Source organism: Ornithorhynchus anatinus, chromosome 4, assembly GCF_004115215.2.
Source record: "Ornithorhynchus anatinus isolate Pmale09 chromosome 4, mOrnAna1.pri.v4, whole genome shotgun sequence".
NCBI classification, from domain to species: domain Eukaryota; kingdom Metazoa; phylum Chordata; class Mammalia; order Monotremata; family Ornithorhynchidae; genus Ornithorhynchus; species Ornithorhynchus anatinus.
Window position 1 is genome coordinate 55,128,828 of NC_041731.1, and position 14,910 is coordinate 55,143,737.

General features: G+C 40.4%; 1 protein-coding gene across 2 annotated transcripts in view; it reads left to right on the forward strand.

The window, feature by feature from the left end:
• Positions 1-14,910, forward strand: part of SLC26A7 (solute carrier family 26 member 7) — a 156,588-nt gene that overhangs the window by 79,197 nt on the left and 62,481 nt on the right. For both annotated transcript variants that reach the window (XR_003759059.1, XM_029064214.2), the window contains exons 8-9: positions 294-407; positions 14,036-14,113. Coding sequence is in view for 1 of the 2 variants with exons in the window: in XM_029064214.2 (XP_028920047.1) it covers positions 294-407; positions 14,036-14,113 (192 nt within the window). In the remaining variant the exon portion in view is untranslated. The remainder of the gene's footprint in view (positions 1-293; positions 408-14,035; positions 14,114-14,910) is intronic.

Here is a 14,910-nt window from a genome sequence, read left to right on the forward strand (position 1 = left end):
CGATTGAGTGACTGACCAGGACCGAGAGTGCCAAAATGGCTATAAAGGTTCTCCATAATCCCAAATTCAAGATTGCTGAATTGAAACTGCTTGAGGGTATCATTCATAAAGGTCTCTGCTAAGTTGTCTATAAACATTTAACATTCCAATCAAAATGGCTTAAAAAGATCTTTGCAGGGTTTTTTGGCTCTTGGAGCGATGGCTCATTCGTGAAGTTTTCTGCTAAGTTGCCTATAAACATTTAACATTCCAATCAAGAAGACTTTTTTGTTTTTGTTTTTTAATCTTTGCAGGAGTTTTTGGCTCACGGACTCAGCAATGTGATTCCTTCCTTTTTCTTCTGCATACCAAGTGCTGCAGCCATGGGAAGGACGGCCGGACTTTACAGCACGGGTGCAAAGACACAGGTGATTTCCAGAGGAAAGAACAGTTTTCTTTGCCTCTGTCTGGGACAGCATTCATTTATGTCTTCAGATTTCTGAAGACTTAATTGTATAATTTGAGGTTGTTTCTTGCTTTTCCACGACACTAACCACGTCTTCAGACATTATGAGAATTTTTAGAGGTGGTGAAAAGAGCAGATTCTACGTATTTCCCTTACTTCTGACACGTGTGCTTGGCAACCATTGAGGTGGAAGCGCCCTCTGGTGCTTTAGGAAGGATATCATATGGATTAGTTGAGTTTATCAATCTGATAAAATACAGTCCAGTGATTTTTTTTTTTTCAGTTTAGTGAAATGTAGTGAAATCAGAGATCTTTAAATATGCTCCTTAAAGTCTTTTTTACATGCACCCTCATACTAAAGATGAGAGAAGTGTGGCTTAGTGGAAAGAGCCCGGGCTTGGGAGTCAGAGGGCCTGGGTTCTAATACCTGCTCCGCCACTTGTCTGCTGTGTGACCTCGGACAAGTCACTTCACTTCTCTGTGCCTCAGTTACCTCCTCTGTAAAATGTGGATGAAGACTGTGAGCCCCACGTGGGACAACTGATTACCTTCTATGTATCCCAGCGCTTAGAACAGAGCTTGGCACATAGTAAGCACTTAACAAATGCCAACATTATTATTATTATTATTATTAAAGAGAGTCTGAGGTTGTAAATTAGTGAATATTTTGCAGCTAGGGTTGTAATGGATGCAGTTGCTTGGGAGCACTGGCTTACCGTGTCTTGTTTTGGAATTTGGAATGATTTTGAATATTTATTACATGAATTGAAATAACTTAGAAAATGCAGAGCTATCTCCAAATATATTTCTGCAATTTAACAAATGACTGCAACCTACATAACATCATAGTAAGTTTCTAGTTGCCAGTGAATTATATCCCAGTATTTAATTTCTGGACTTGGCTATATTTTTTTTCTAATGTGCAGTAATCCTTTGGACTACAGAGCTATGGAAATAGCTCCTTGTTCAATCATTCAGTTACTATGAATCTTCCTCTGGCCTTGAAAGGCCATGTTAAATCAAGAAGGAGCAGCTACTGCAGTCTTGGCAATTCTTTGTAATATATCCTGGCAGGAAGTTGGTTGAATCTACTTTGAAGGGGATTATCTAAAGTTCTCTGCTTACAAGCATTTAAGGCTATGAGGACTGGGGAGATAGTCTTCCCTAAAGGCAGACATAAAGCAGGCTGAAGGGGAGAATGTGAGAGCGTTGTTGGGTAGGGACTGTCGCTATCTGTTGCTGAATTGTTCTTTCCAAGCTCTTAGTATGGTCCACTACATGCAGTAAGCACTCAAAAAATATGATTGAATGGATTATGAGAATGATCAAGGGAGGTAAAGATTTACCTAATGTCTTTCCGGACAAGAAAGGGAAAAGAGTAAAACATATTTACATATTTGCCTCTAATCAGTTAGAAAAAATAGCTTTTCAAATATTTTTATTTTGAATTATTTGCCTTCATAATATTCTGCTCAGTGGACACTGGACAAAAGGAGAGAAGCTGTGAAAACCATAGGCCAGTGGAAAAAGGTACTGGATTATTAGTAAAATGCATACCGTGTGTATCCTGTTGAAATGTTTTTTGAGCTATGAGAGAGTTCCTATAAAATTGCTTAGAAAAAAGATCTGTTTCAATGTTCATCCCTAGATCCAGCATGCTTTCCCATGGTAATCACATAGACCTTTCACATCACATAGCTTTTATTTGGTGTGGAGTGTCCTGATAGTTGAAATAGTTGGAGGGAGGCAGTGGATAAGCCAAGTATTCAGATTCTGGTTTTAAGAGAAGTCATTTTAGTTGAGCTCCATATTATTTGGGAGATTCCAATAATGCAAAAGAAAATAATTTTCACGCTCATTCAAAAGTACAACCTCTGGGGGTAGACTGTGTCTAGTTGTGCACAAAAAAAAGCTGGAAAATGTGAAAGTCCTTGATTTACACACACATACACACACCCATAGCTTGAAAACATGAAATTATTCTGCTTGAAGGCAAGGATTGATGGACTAGAATACTAAAGAGAGTCGTTTTTCAATTAATAATGGTCATTTTGGCCCAGGGATCATACTAAAAGACCTGGTCATCATTACTTAGGCTTTCTAGTCTGTCTCCATCAAATCATACCTGAAAAGCCTGAGGTGTCAGGGTAAGGGTAATTCAGATGATTCACCTATTGCATAAGAAACATATTCCTGCTTGGAGAAAAAGCACCCCAAACTGAATTGGTTAAGGATATTTGAATCTTAACTGGCTGAAGGAATGAACTGAAATTACATTGACACCTATATCAACTCTGGAGTGATTTGTTTTCTAGATGGTTTCTTTATAAAGGACATCAGCACACATGTACTTGGAAGTGATTGTAATAGTTACGACATTTGTTAAGGCACTGTACTAAGCTTTGGGGTGGATAGAAGAAAATCAGGTTGGACACAGTCCCTGTCCCACCTGGGCCTCACAGTCTCAATCCCCATTTTACAGATGAGGTAACTAAGGCATAGAGAAGTGAAGTGACTTGCCCAAGGTCACACAGCAGACAAGTGGCAGAGCCAAGATTAGTACCTGTGACCTTCTGACTCCCAGGCCCGTGGTCTCTCCACTACGCCAAGCTGCATTATATCATTGCATCCAGAATCTAGTGACTGCCAAGGAGATTTGGAACTAAGAGCAGACAAGGTGGTAAAAGAAATGAAAGAATTCTGACTCTGGAATAAACCTCGAGGACGCTTCCTACCTCACAAAAACAAATAAGTCAGCCAGGATAGATGGTGTCTATTCTTTCCTTAAAGATCTTCAAGAATAGAAACACCACAACCTCTGAAAGTAGCTTGTATTAATGCCCCGTCACCCTGATTATAAGGTTCTTGTTGTCTCCTCTCAAACCTCTCCTGCTTTTAAACTCATTTCATCTTCCTCAATGGTATTTATCAAGAGCTTACTGTGTGCAGAGCCCTGTACTAAGCACTTGGGAGAGTAAAATGCAACAGAGTTGGCAGATACATTCCCTGCCCATTTATTTCTGTTTGTTCCTTAGAGAACATGAAGAACAACTGACCTGCACTCTCCCTGTAAAACCCTTCATTAAAAGGGCTAAATATGACCCAGGCTTAAACCCAGCACCAGTAAGTAGAGCCCTGATATTTCTTGGTGACAAAAAGTATCTTCCACTTCTTTCTGCCCTGAAAACTTTCCCTTCTGCCCTCCTCTCCATCCTCATCCCCTGAAGCTAAAGTGATGGAGAAGGAGGAGCTGACTTTTATAACCTCTGCTTCATATTCTTGATCGTGATTCAGTGCTCCTTTAGGCTTCCCTCCTCCAGGCAGTTCTCCTTTCCTCTTAGCATTTCTTAGAATTCATCCTATCCACACTATTTGGGATTTTGTAAACTTCAATTAGATCGCTTCCTCTGCAATTAAAGTAAATGTATATTGCGCTTGCTCTTCTCCGTATGGTCTAGTGGAAAGAGCACGGGCCTGAAAGTCAGAGGTCGTGGGTTCTAATTCCAGCTCTGTCTGCCACTTGAATGCTCTGTGACCTTGGATATTCAGGTTTCTTCTTCTTCAAGGTATTTGTTAAGTGCTTACTTCATGCTAAGCACTGTGCCAAGTGCTGGGATAGGTAAGAGCTAATCAGGTTAGACACAGTCTGGGTCCCACATAGGGGTAACAGTCTTAATCCCCATTCTATAGATGAGGTTACTGAGGCACAGAGAAGTTAAGTGACTTACCCAAGGTCACACAGCAGGTAAGTGGTGGAACTGGGATTAGAACCCAGGTCCAACTGACTCCCAGATCTGTGTTGTAGTCACTAGGTCGTACCTAACTGCTCTCTGCCTCCGTTTCCTCCTCTGTATAATGGGGACTAAATTCCTGTTGTCCCTTCTACTTAGACTCTGAGCCCCATGAGAAACAAGGACCGTGTCTTACCTGTATTGTATTAGCCTCTACATTTAAAACCATGCTTACTATAGTAAATAATTTTTTTAAATGCTTGGCACTGAACAAATATTTTTATTGTTGATGTTATTATTTCCTTTCTAATGTTGCTGATTCCCAGAATTGTTTTTGGACCTATTGCAAAGGCAGAACCTTGAACCCAGTGATTTGAGTACTTTTAGACCATAAACTCGTTATGATCAGGGAACCTGTCTGCCAACTTTGTTATCTTGTACTCACCCAAGGGCTTAGTATAGTGCTCTGCAAACAGTAAGCACTCAATATATGCAATTGATTGACTGATTGAGACAACTAATAATGGACCAAGTACTCTATGGGGTTGTAACTGAGATGTTTACAGTCCAACAACTTCTGACTGTTGTTTTCCCAGGTGCATTGTCTAACACTCGCTCAAAGTAAAGCTTATCTCCCACTTTTCGGTCTACAAGTTCAATTCCACGACATCTGCTTTTAAGTGTGTCCTCATCTGCAAAGTGATTTTGACTTCCACAAATCTGCAAATCTTGGGATTACACTTTGCACCTTCTCTTCTAGATCAACTATATTTTGGATAACCAGTTTTTCATCCTAGAAGAGTTGCCTCGATTCACCAATTTCTTTTTGATTTCTTTCATAAAAATAGAATTGAAAATGTTTTAAAAGACTCCACCTTTTAAGTCATCTCTAATCAGCTTTCCCTACCTGTCTGTCCTAGGTATTTTAGCTTTCAGACTCTTCTCTTATCCAATTGTAAAAACTAGCTTTGTCCCCCATTAAGCATCATGCTGACTTTGAAAGTGCTTAATCTCATTTTGTTGCTTTATACTTCTCTTAAGTGACCTGGCCTTAGTTTCATATTTTGAAGATTTCCAATTTGTCATTCTGGTTATAGTCAACTTGGTATCCTGGCTCTTTTCTTGTCCTTATCAAACAATGATGTGCTTGGTTTCTCAGCATGCAGAACTGTCTTTTAGGAGAATGAAAATCTTCTATTGGTCTTGCTCCCTGCTAGGCCTTATTTTTCAGGTGTGTTTTTTGACCAGTGGTCTAAACCTGAAATCTGCTTTCCTTTTACTTAGCCAAATTATAACTGTGGTATTTACTAAAGGCATAAAAATAAAATAATGATAATGACATAGTGGTATTTGTTAAGTGCTTACTATGTGCCAAGCACTCTACTAATAATAATAATAATAATGTTGGTATTTGTTAAGCGCTTACTATGTGCCAAGCACTGTTCTAAGCGCTGGGGTAGACACAGGGGAATCAGGTTGTCCCACGTGGGGCTCACAGTCTTAATCCCCATTTTACAGATGAGGGAACTGAGGCACAGAGAAGTTAAGTGACTTGCCCAAAGTCACACAGCTGACAAGTGGCCGAGCCGGAATTTGAACCCATGAACTCTGACTCCAAAGCCCGTGCTCTTTCACTGAGCCACGCTGCTTCTCTAAGCTTCTACTAAGCACTGGAGTAGACACAAGATAATCTTGATAGACACAGTCAATCAATCAATGGTATTTTTTGAGCATTTGCTGCAGGCAGAGCACCATACTAAGTGTTTGAGCTACATGGAACTCACAGTTGAAGATGGAAAAATCTCCATTTTACAGATGAGGAAACAGAAGCACAGATAATTTAAATGACTTACCTAAGGTCACACAGCAGGTAATGGCAGAGATAGGATTAGAAACCTGGTACTCTGGCTCCCAGGCCCATACTCTTTCCACTATGTTATGCTGCTTCTTTGTAAATGAAATCCCCATTTATCTGTAAATTGGGAATTAAATATCTATTCTCCCTCCTAAGTCTGCTGTGTTACTGGGACTGTGTCTGACCTGATTAACTTGTATCTACCCAGTGCTTAGAGCAGTGATTTACACATAGTAAGCCCTTAACAAATGCCATAGGAAGATATTTAAGTCTTGCTTAATTCTTACTTAAGATTGTGACTATGATCATCTCTGGATCCATTCCATCAGGATTTCAGTCTCGCTTTTGTAGTTGTTCCCCAATCATTAGAATCAAATGGAGGGAAATTGTCTTAGTGAATACCTCTATTTCTGTGCTAGTAAACTGTCAAAAACTTGTTTAAAGATCTGTGATTTCCATCAACCATCTAGATAGATAGGCTTCTCATCTCCCCAACTTGCTGTCTCGAAGCAGCTGGGTTAGTTGATCAAAACGGACCTCACCCAACTGATTTGGGAATCTGTGATAGGCTCCTATCATGTATCATGATGTCGTCCTTTTTTCATGTTTTAGTTTGACTGAGGCACTTTATTTTTTGGTCTTTCTCTGTTTCTGAGCGTGTGTAGATATTTTTGATATATAAGACAACACCAACTCCTTTTTTATCTGCCAATTTTGAATGAATAATGTACACTCAGTTCTCCTCAAATACAGACTTATTTTCTTGCAGATTTCTGCTTTAAGGAGTGTTGGAGCTGTAGTCCTCATGAAACCTCAAGGCACACATATGTATATGAGCCATTAAATCGGATACCAACATGTCCTACACTCAACATGTCCTACTTTTATTTGATAGACTATTTGGATGTCGTCCTGTCACCTCAAACTTAACATGTCTAAAACAGACCTTCTTATCTTACCACCCAAATGCTGTCTTCCCCCTCACTTTACCAGTACTGTAGTTGCACCGCCATCATTTCTGTCTCACAAGCCCGTAACTTTGGCATTATCCTTGACTTCTCTCTCGCATTCAACCCACATATTCAACCATCATTAAATTCTGTGGGTTTGATATTCACAACATTGCTAAAATCCACCCATTCCTCCCCATCCACACTTCTACTACATTAATCCAGTTAGTTATCCTATCCCGCCTGGTTTACTGCATCGTCCTTCTTGCTGACCTCCCAGCCTCCTGTCTCTCCCCACTCCAGTTCAAACTTCTCTCTGCTGCCTGGATTATTTTTGTGCAAAAGTATTCCGGTTATGTTTCCCCTCTCCTCAAGAACCCCCCAGTAGTTGGCTATTCACCTCCACATTCCTTCTAGACTGTGAGCCCATTGTGCTCAGGGATTGTCTCTATTTGCTGCTGAATTTTACTTCCCATGTGCTTAGTACAGTGCTCTGCACACAGTAAGCGCTCAGTAAAAGCGATTGAATGAATGAATGAACATCAAACAGAAACTACTCACCACTGGCTTTAAAACACTCAGTCACCTTGCCCTCTCCTACCTCACCTTGCTACTCTCCTTCTACAACTCAGCCCAAACACTTTGCTCCACTAATGCTAACTTTCTCACTGTACTTCAAACACGTCTATCTCACTGCTGAGAGCTTGCCCACATCCTGCCTCCGGCCTGGAATGACCTCCCTCTTCATACCCAACATACAATTACTGCACCCCAACTTCAAAGCCTCATTGAAGACCATGTCCTCCAAGAGGCCTTTCCTGAAAAACCCCTTCTTTCCTCTTTTCCCACTCCCTTCTGTGATGCCTACACTTGCTCCTTTTATTCATTCCCATTTTCTAGGCCCAACAGGACTAAAATGTGTATTTGTAATTTATTTATTTATATTATTATCCATCTCCCCCTCTATACTGTAAGCTCTTTGAGGAAGGGAATGCATCTGTTATATTGTTATATGTTACTTTCCCAAGAGCTAGTACAGTGCTCTGCAAACAGTAAATATGATTGACTGACCGGATGCTGTGCAATGCCCTCTAGACAAAATGTGTGATGAAAGCACAACTTTTTTTTTTCTGGCAGAACTGAGTGTTCTTCTAGTGGGAGGGGCCAACAAGATCACTGAAGAGTCTATTTCCCAGATCCATTATCTCCATTATCTGGGTGACAAATTCTGTTAGAGTCACTGACCACTGACCACTGACCACTACTATATTTCTCTTCATCACGTGGTTGCGTATTGTGTATGAGAAAGAGAGAGAGAAAGTGAGAGAGAGAGAGAGAGAGAGAAAGAAAGAAGGAGAGGCACAGAGGGAGAGGTTTTCGTTGCTACCCTCAGCCATATGACTTTTGGCATTTTATTGATCCTCCACTGAAATAGGAGCAGCTGCTTCTTCCTGAGAGTCTAGTACATCGAACTAGTTTCTGGATTAGAGGAACAAGTACAGGCCTGGGAGACCGAAGACCTGGATTCTAATCCCAGCTCTGCCATTTGCCTGCTGTGTGACCTGGCATGTCACTCAACTCCTTTGTGCGTCGGAGTCCCCAGAAGTAAATCAGGAATTCAATATCTGTTCACCTTCCCTCTTAGTCTGTGAGCCCCATGGGGGACAGGGCCTGCATCCAATTTGGTTATCTTGTGTCTACTCCAGCACTTAATACAGCTTTCAGAACATAGTAAACACTTTGAGAAGCAGTGTGGCCTACTGGATAGAGCATGGGCTTGGCAATCAGAAGGACCTGGGTTCTAATTCCTGCTCTGCCACTTTTCTGCCCCTCTAGATTGTAAACTTGTTGTGGGCAGGGAATATGACCATTTATTGCTATATTGTATTCTCCCAAGCACAGAGTACAGTGTTCTGCAAACAGTAAGGGCTCAATAAACATGACTGAATGAATGAATGCATGCTTTGTGACTTTGGGCAAGTCATTTCACTTTTCTATGTCTCAGTTACTTCATTTGTAAAATGGGGATAAGACTTGGGAGCACCATTTGGGACATGGACTGTGTACAACCTAATTAGCTATTAGATATTTAGATATTAGATATTTAAGTCCAGCTTAATTCTTATTTAAGACTGTGACTATGATGTTTTCCTTCCAATATCCCTTTCAAGCAACTCTAGACCGTAAGCTCACTGAAGCTTATAAGTGCTCAATAAATGTGATTGAATAAATGCATGAATGTCTCTTCAGTAGATGCTTCTGTTCTTTATGCTCTTTCCTTCTGGTTGACTCAGCAAAGGGTCTTTTATAGCAGTCTAAATACCTCTGGGCTGCTCTCCAAAAAGGTCTTGTCTTTAAGTGTTCTTGTTGAACCTCACCTAGGGTTGATTTTGCTGTTGGACTATTATAAGGCATTCATGGTGATAGATGAGTGGATTATCTATGACAGAACCTTTAAAACCACACAAAATATACATCCAGCTTTGCCTTCCTTCCACCTCCTCTCCCCAACCAGGGCTCACAGTTTACAATACTGACTTTATCTAGAATCTATCTATCTAATCTATCTATTATCCTAGCAGTGCTATGCCTCAAGATGCTTCCATTTCTTTGAATCAATGTGTCTCTTCTTTCTTCTCTTTGTACTGATACCTGAGAGTTGGGCAAAATGAGTAGTGATTGAATATATAGCCTGCAATGGAAGTATAATCTGATGGTAAATTGATCTACTATACATTGGAGGCGTCTTAAACTAGATTTCTGCACAATTCCCTATAGTGGGGTATATTGTTTTTACTTTACATTCAATGCCATCTAATAATGATGGTATTTATCAAGTGTTTATTAGGTGCTAAGTGCTGCATTAGATCCAAGATAATCAGATTAGTCTAGAGAGGCAGCGTGGCTCATTGGAAAGAGCACGGGCTTTGGAGTCAGGGCTCATGAGTTCGAATCCCAGCTCTGCCACTTGTCAGCTGTGTGACTGTGGGCAAGTCACTTAACTTCTCTGTGCCTCAGTTCCCTCATCTGTAAAATGGGGATTAAGACTGTGAGCCCCACGTGGGACAACCTGATTCCCCTGTGTCTACCCCAGCGCTTAGAACGGTGCTCGGCACATAGTAAGCGCTTAACAAATACCAACATTATTATTATTATTATTATTACATACTACTCACAGTCTAAAAGGTAAGGAGAGCAGGTATGATATCCATTTTACAGATGAATAAATGGAGGAACAAAGATATTAATTGATTTGAAAAGCATTGTGGACCGGAATTGTGTTTGATCTAATGGTCTTGTATCTACCCCAGAGTTTAGCACAGTGCTTGGAACAGAGTAAGTGCTTAACAAATATTCTAATTATTATTCAAATTACAATTATTAGTACTACTGCAAATAATAATGATATTGATTATAATAACATTGGCAGAGCTGAGGTTAGAACGTATATTTTGTGTGGTTTTAAATGCCGTGCTCCTTCCGTTTGGCCATCGTAACAACCCTACTTTTAATGTGTTTTCCTGTTTGACTTTTTTTTTACAATGTGAGTAATGTATTATAAACAAGTGTGAGAGCTTGACATTTTTATTCTCTGCTTTTCCTGCAATAGATTCATTTTTATAAATAACAATGTTACTTTGAATCATGGTGACATTTTGCATGTAAAAATCCTCTTGTGGCTGGGATTCTTCCTATGTGCAAAGGTATATTTCCTGATTGAGTGATTTATTGCTGCCAAGGCTGGATGGCGTTGTATATTCCAAACTATGGAGAAGCAGCATGGCCTAGAGGAAAGAGCCCAGGCCTTTAAAAAGAGTCAGAAGGACCTGGGTTTTCATCTCAGAGCATAGACCTGGGAGTCAGAAGGATCTGGGTTCTAATTCTGGGTCTGCCATTTGTCTGCTGTGTGACATTGGGCAAGTTCATTCATTCAATAGTATTTATTGAGCATTTACTATGTGCAGAGCACTGTACTAAGCGCTTGGAATGTACAATTTGGCAATAGATAGTGACAATCCCTGCCCAATGACGGGCTCACAGTCTAATCGGGGGAGACAGAAGGCAGAGCAAAACAGAACGAAACAAAAACAAGACAACATTATCACGATAAATAGAATGAAGGGGAGGTACACCTCATTAACAAAAGCTTTGTGACTGTGGGCAGGTCACTTCACTTCTCTGTGCCTCAGTTACCTCATCTGTAAAATGGGGATTAACTGTGAGCCTTATGTAGGACAACCTGATTACCCTATATCTCCCCCAGCGCTTAGAACAGTGCTCTGCACATAGTAACTGCTTAACAAACACCAACATAAAATAAATAGGGTAATCAATAATGTATACAAATGAGTACAGTGCTGAGGAGAGGGGAAAGGGGAGGGGGAGGAACAGAGGATGGGGTGGGGGGGAGAGCAGAGGGAAAGGGAGCTTAGCTGAGGGGAGGTGAAGGGGGAAGGGGGAGCAGAGGGAAAAGGGGGGAGCTCAGTCTGGGAAGGCCTCTTGGAGGAGGTGAGCTCCCAAGGAGGCAAGTCACTTGGCTTTAGTGCCTCGGCTATCTCATTTGTGAAACTGGGATAAATACTGAGTCCCATGAGGAAACAGACACTGTCCAACCTGATTAGCTAGAAACTACACCAGTGTTCAGTACAGTGCTCGGCATACAGTAAGCACTTAAATACCATTAAAACAAGCAAACAAAAATAGTAATAACAATAATGTTGGTATTTGTTAAGCGCTTACTATGTGCCAGGCACTGTTCTAAGCACTGGGGTAGATACGAGATAATCAGGTTGTCCCACATAGGGCTCAGTCTTCATACCCATTTTACAGATGAGGGAACTGAGGCACAGAGAAGTTGTGACTTGCCCAAAGTCACACAGCTGAGAAGCGGAGGAGTTGGGATTAGAACCCATGACCTCTGACTCCCAAGCCCGGGCTCTTTCCACTGAGCCACACTGCTTCTCAAACTCTCATGCCTGTTGCTAGTGACCAAAGAGCTTGATGGGTGGCCTAAATAACAACCCACCAGATGTTAAAACCTAAATTATAGAATTGCTAAATGTCTTCAATGTATAAACAACTTGTCATCCTGAATCACTTACATATGCTACCTTGAGGGTTTGATGTCATCTGTGAATTATACACAGGCCAGCCATATTCCTGGTTGAGCCAGGAGACGATCCTATATTTCTCTAAGCTCTCTGAGCCGTCTTAGAAAAAAATACATAATTCTCTTTAAATCTGTACTTCCTAAGATAGTCTTCTGACTCATATGTGCACTTGATCAGTTCAATATTTCAGCTTTCCTATCTATATAGGGTATTTTCAATACAGGGAAAATATCAACATTATCATCATCAGTGTTATTTATTAAACACTTACTTTGTTATGGTATTTGTGAAGTGCTTACTGTGTACCAGGCACTGTACTAAGTACTGGGGTAGATACAAACTAATCAGGTTGGACACAATCCATGTTCCACATTGAGTTCACAATATTAATCTCCATTTTACAGACGAGGTAACCGAGGCAGAGAAAAGTTTAGTGACTTTCTCAAGGTCACAGAGCAGACCAGTGGCAGAGCTGCGATTAGAATCCAGGTCCGTGTTCTAGCCACTAAGACACGCTGATTTTCTAATTACAAAAGACTTACTGTGTGCAAAACACTGTATTAAGCATTTGGAATAATTCAACAGAATCAGATGACACGTGAACTGCTTCCAGGAGTTTAGAATTTAATGTGGTGGCCATACAAGTGTTATTTACGAGTAGTAAATTTGGAGAAGGGGTTAAGAACACAGATATAACCCAAAGAAGGAAAATTGTATCAAGATATTCCAGCTTGAAAAATAACAGTATACAATCAATCATATTTATTGAGTACTTACTCTGTGCAGAGCACTGTACTAAGCACTTACAATACAACAGAATTAGCAGACACATTCCCAGCCCACAACAAGCTTACGGTCTAGAAGGGGCAACAGACATTTTAAGGGTATGTACATAAGTGCTGTGGGGTGGGGAGTGGGGCAAATATCAAGTGCACAAATGTTATAGATTGAAGTGCATATTAAAAAATATATAAAGAAATATACCTAAGGTACGTAAATGCTCTTTGTAAATAGTGTAAGTTTGTTTTCCCCTTTAGAGTGTAAGTTCCATGTGGGCAGGGACTGGGTCTTTTGTTTCTATTAAATTTTCCTTATTGCTTTGTACAGTGTGCTGCAACTTGTGGGAGCTTAATAATAATACTAATGATGAAAATGGTATTTGTTAAGCACTTATTATGTATGAGGCACTGTACTAAGCACTGGGGTGAATACAATAAAATCGAGTTGGACACAGTCCCCGTCCCATGCGGGGCTCAAAGTCTCAGTCCCCATTGTACAGATGAGGTAACTGAGGCACAGAGAAGTGAAGAGACTTACCCAAGGTCACACAGCAGACAAGTGGCAGAGGTGGAAATAGAACTCATTACCTTCTGACTCTCACGCCTGTGCTCTATCCACTACACAATGCTTCTTTTCCCAAGTTCAAGAGATACCTTTACAATTGCTGCCGATAATGGGAAGACAGGGTGTAAGGGCTAAAGGTGATGTTGAAGTGAGTGGGATGTAGAGAATTAGGAGGGATTTTTAAGAGTCCTTTCCAGATGGGGAGAGCTGCGGTCTGGAAGATTTTTGTGAGGAAGAGGAAATTCCAGGGTGGGAGAAAAACTTTTGAGGAATTCTAGAATAATAATAATAATGAATAATAATAATTGTGGTATTATGAAAACACAGGGATAATGCACAGGAGTATTTTCATATCTCAGTTATCCAGGTCATTTCCATGCAGAGACACTCGTTCAGGGCTTCACTTTTCTGATTCATAAAATGGAAATAATTAAGAGGCTAAGAAAATGAATTTTTGTATATGAGATACTTCTCCATCCGTAATGAAAGATGCCATTTATATACAAGTGGATTTTACAGTATTATTTTACATTTTCTGTATGTACTGAAAAATGAGGAATGTACGCATTTTATCTTTTTCCCGTTTTTTTTTTTTCCAGGTAGCTTGCCTAATATCTTGTGTTTTGATTCTTATCATCATCTATGCCATCGGACCACTGCTTTACTGGCTGCCCATGGTAAAGAACTTGCTCTTATACCTCACTGAAAAATCAAATGTGTCAGACCATTGTAATCTAACTAATTCATTTCAGGAAATTAACTGCTCCTCTCTACAGGCAGTATTTTAGGTTTCAGGATTGAGTTTAGATTTATCTTCTCAAAACAGACCAAAAAAAATTTTTCATTCCAGGAAGAACAAGAAGTGTTTGGGAGGTCGGGTCTTTGGGAGGAAGCACTTCGAGGGGTGGGACTTCCCAGGAAGGGGAAGTTGAGCTAACTCAGAGGTAGTGCACACTGCCTAGCCCAATTTTCTCTTTTTTATTTGTTAACTGGTTAGTCTTTGCAGCAGAAACATTTCTCAAAGACAGAACGAGGACTGAAATCCACCACTCCCCTCTACTAGTTTAAGGCTATTATTGTGGCTCTGATCCCTTCTTCTCTTTTTGGAGTAAAATAACTAAAGGGAAACATGCTTAAAACCAAGCCAAAAGAAATTCCAGGTGCTTGTGGAGCATTCTCTCTCCCTTTCCCTCTCTCTCCCTCTCTCTCCCCTACCCCTTCTCTTCCTGACTCTGCACTTCTGTGTTATCATCCTACTCTTTGATCTTGGACAGCTATTTGGATTTCCAATGAAATGACTCCCTTTTTGTCATTTCATTGGAAATCCAATAGCTGTTAGCTTTACTGATTCCCTTCTCCCTTTATCAAACCATGAATTAATCATATTTATTGAGTGCTGACTGTGTGCAGAGCACTACAGTAAGCAAGAGATTACAATATAACAGAGAGGGTTGTCATGTTCCCTGCCCACAAG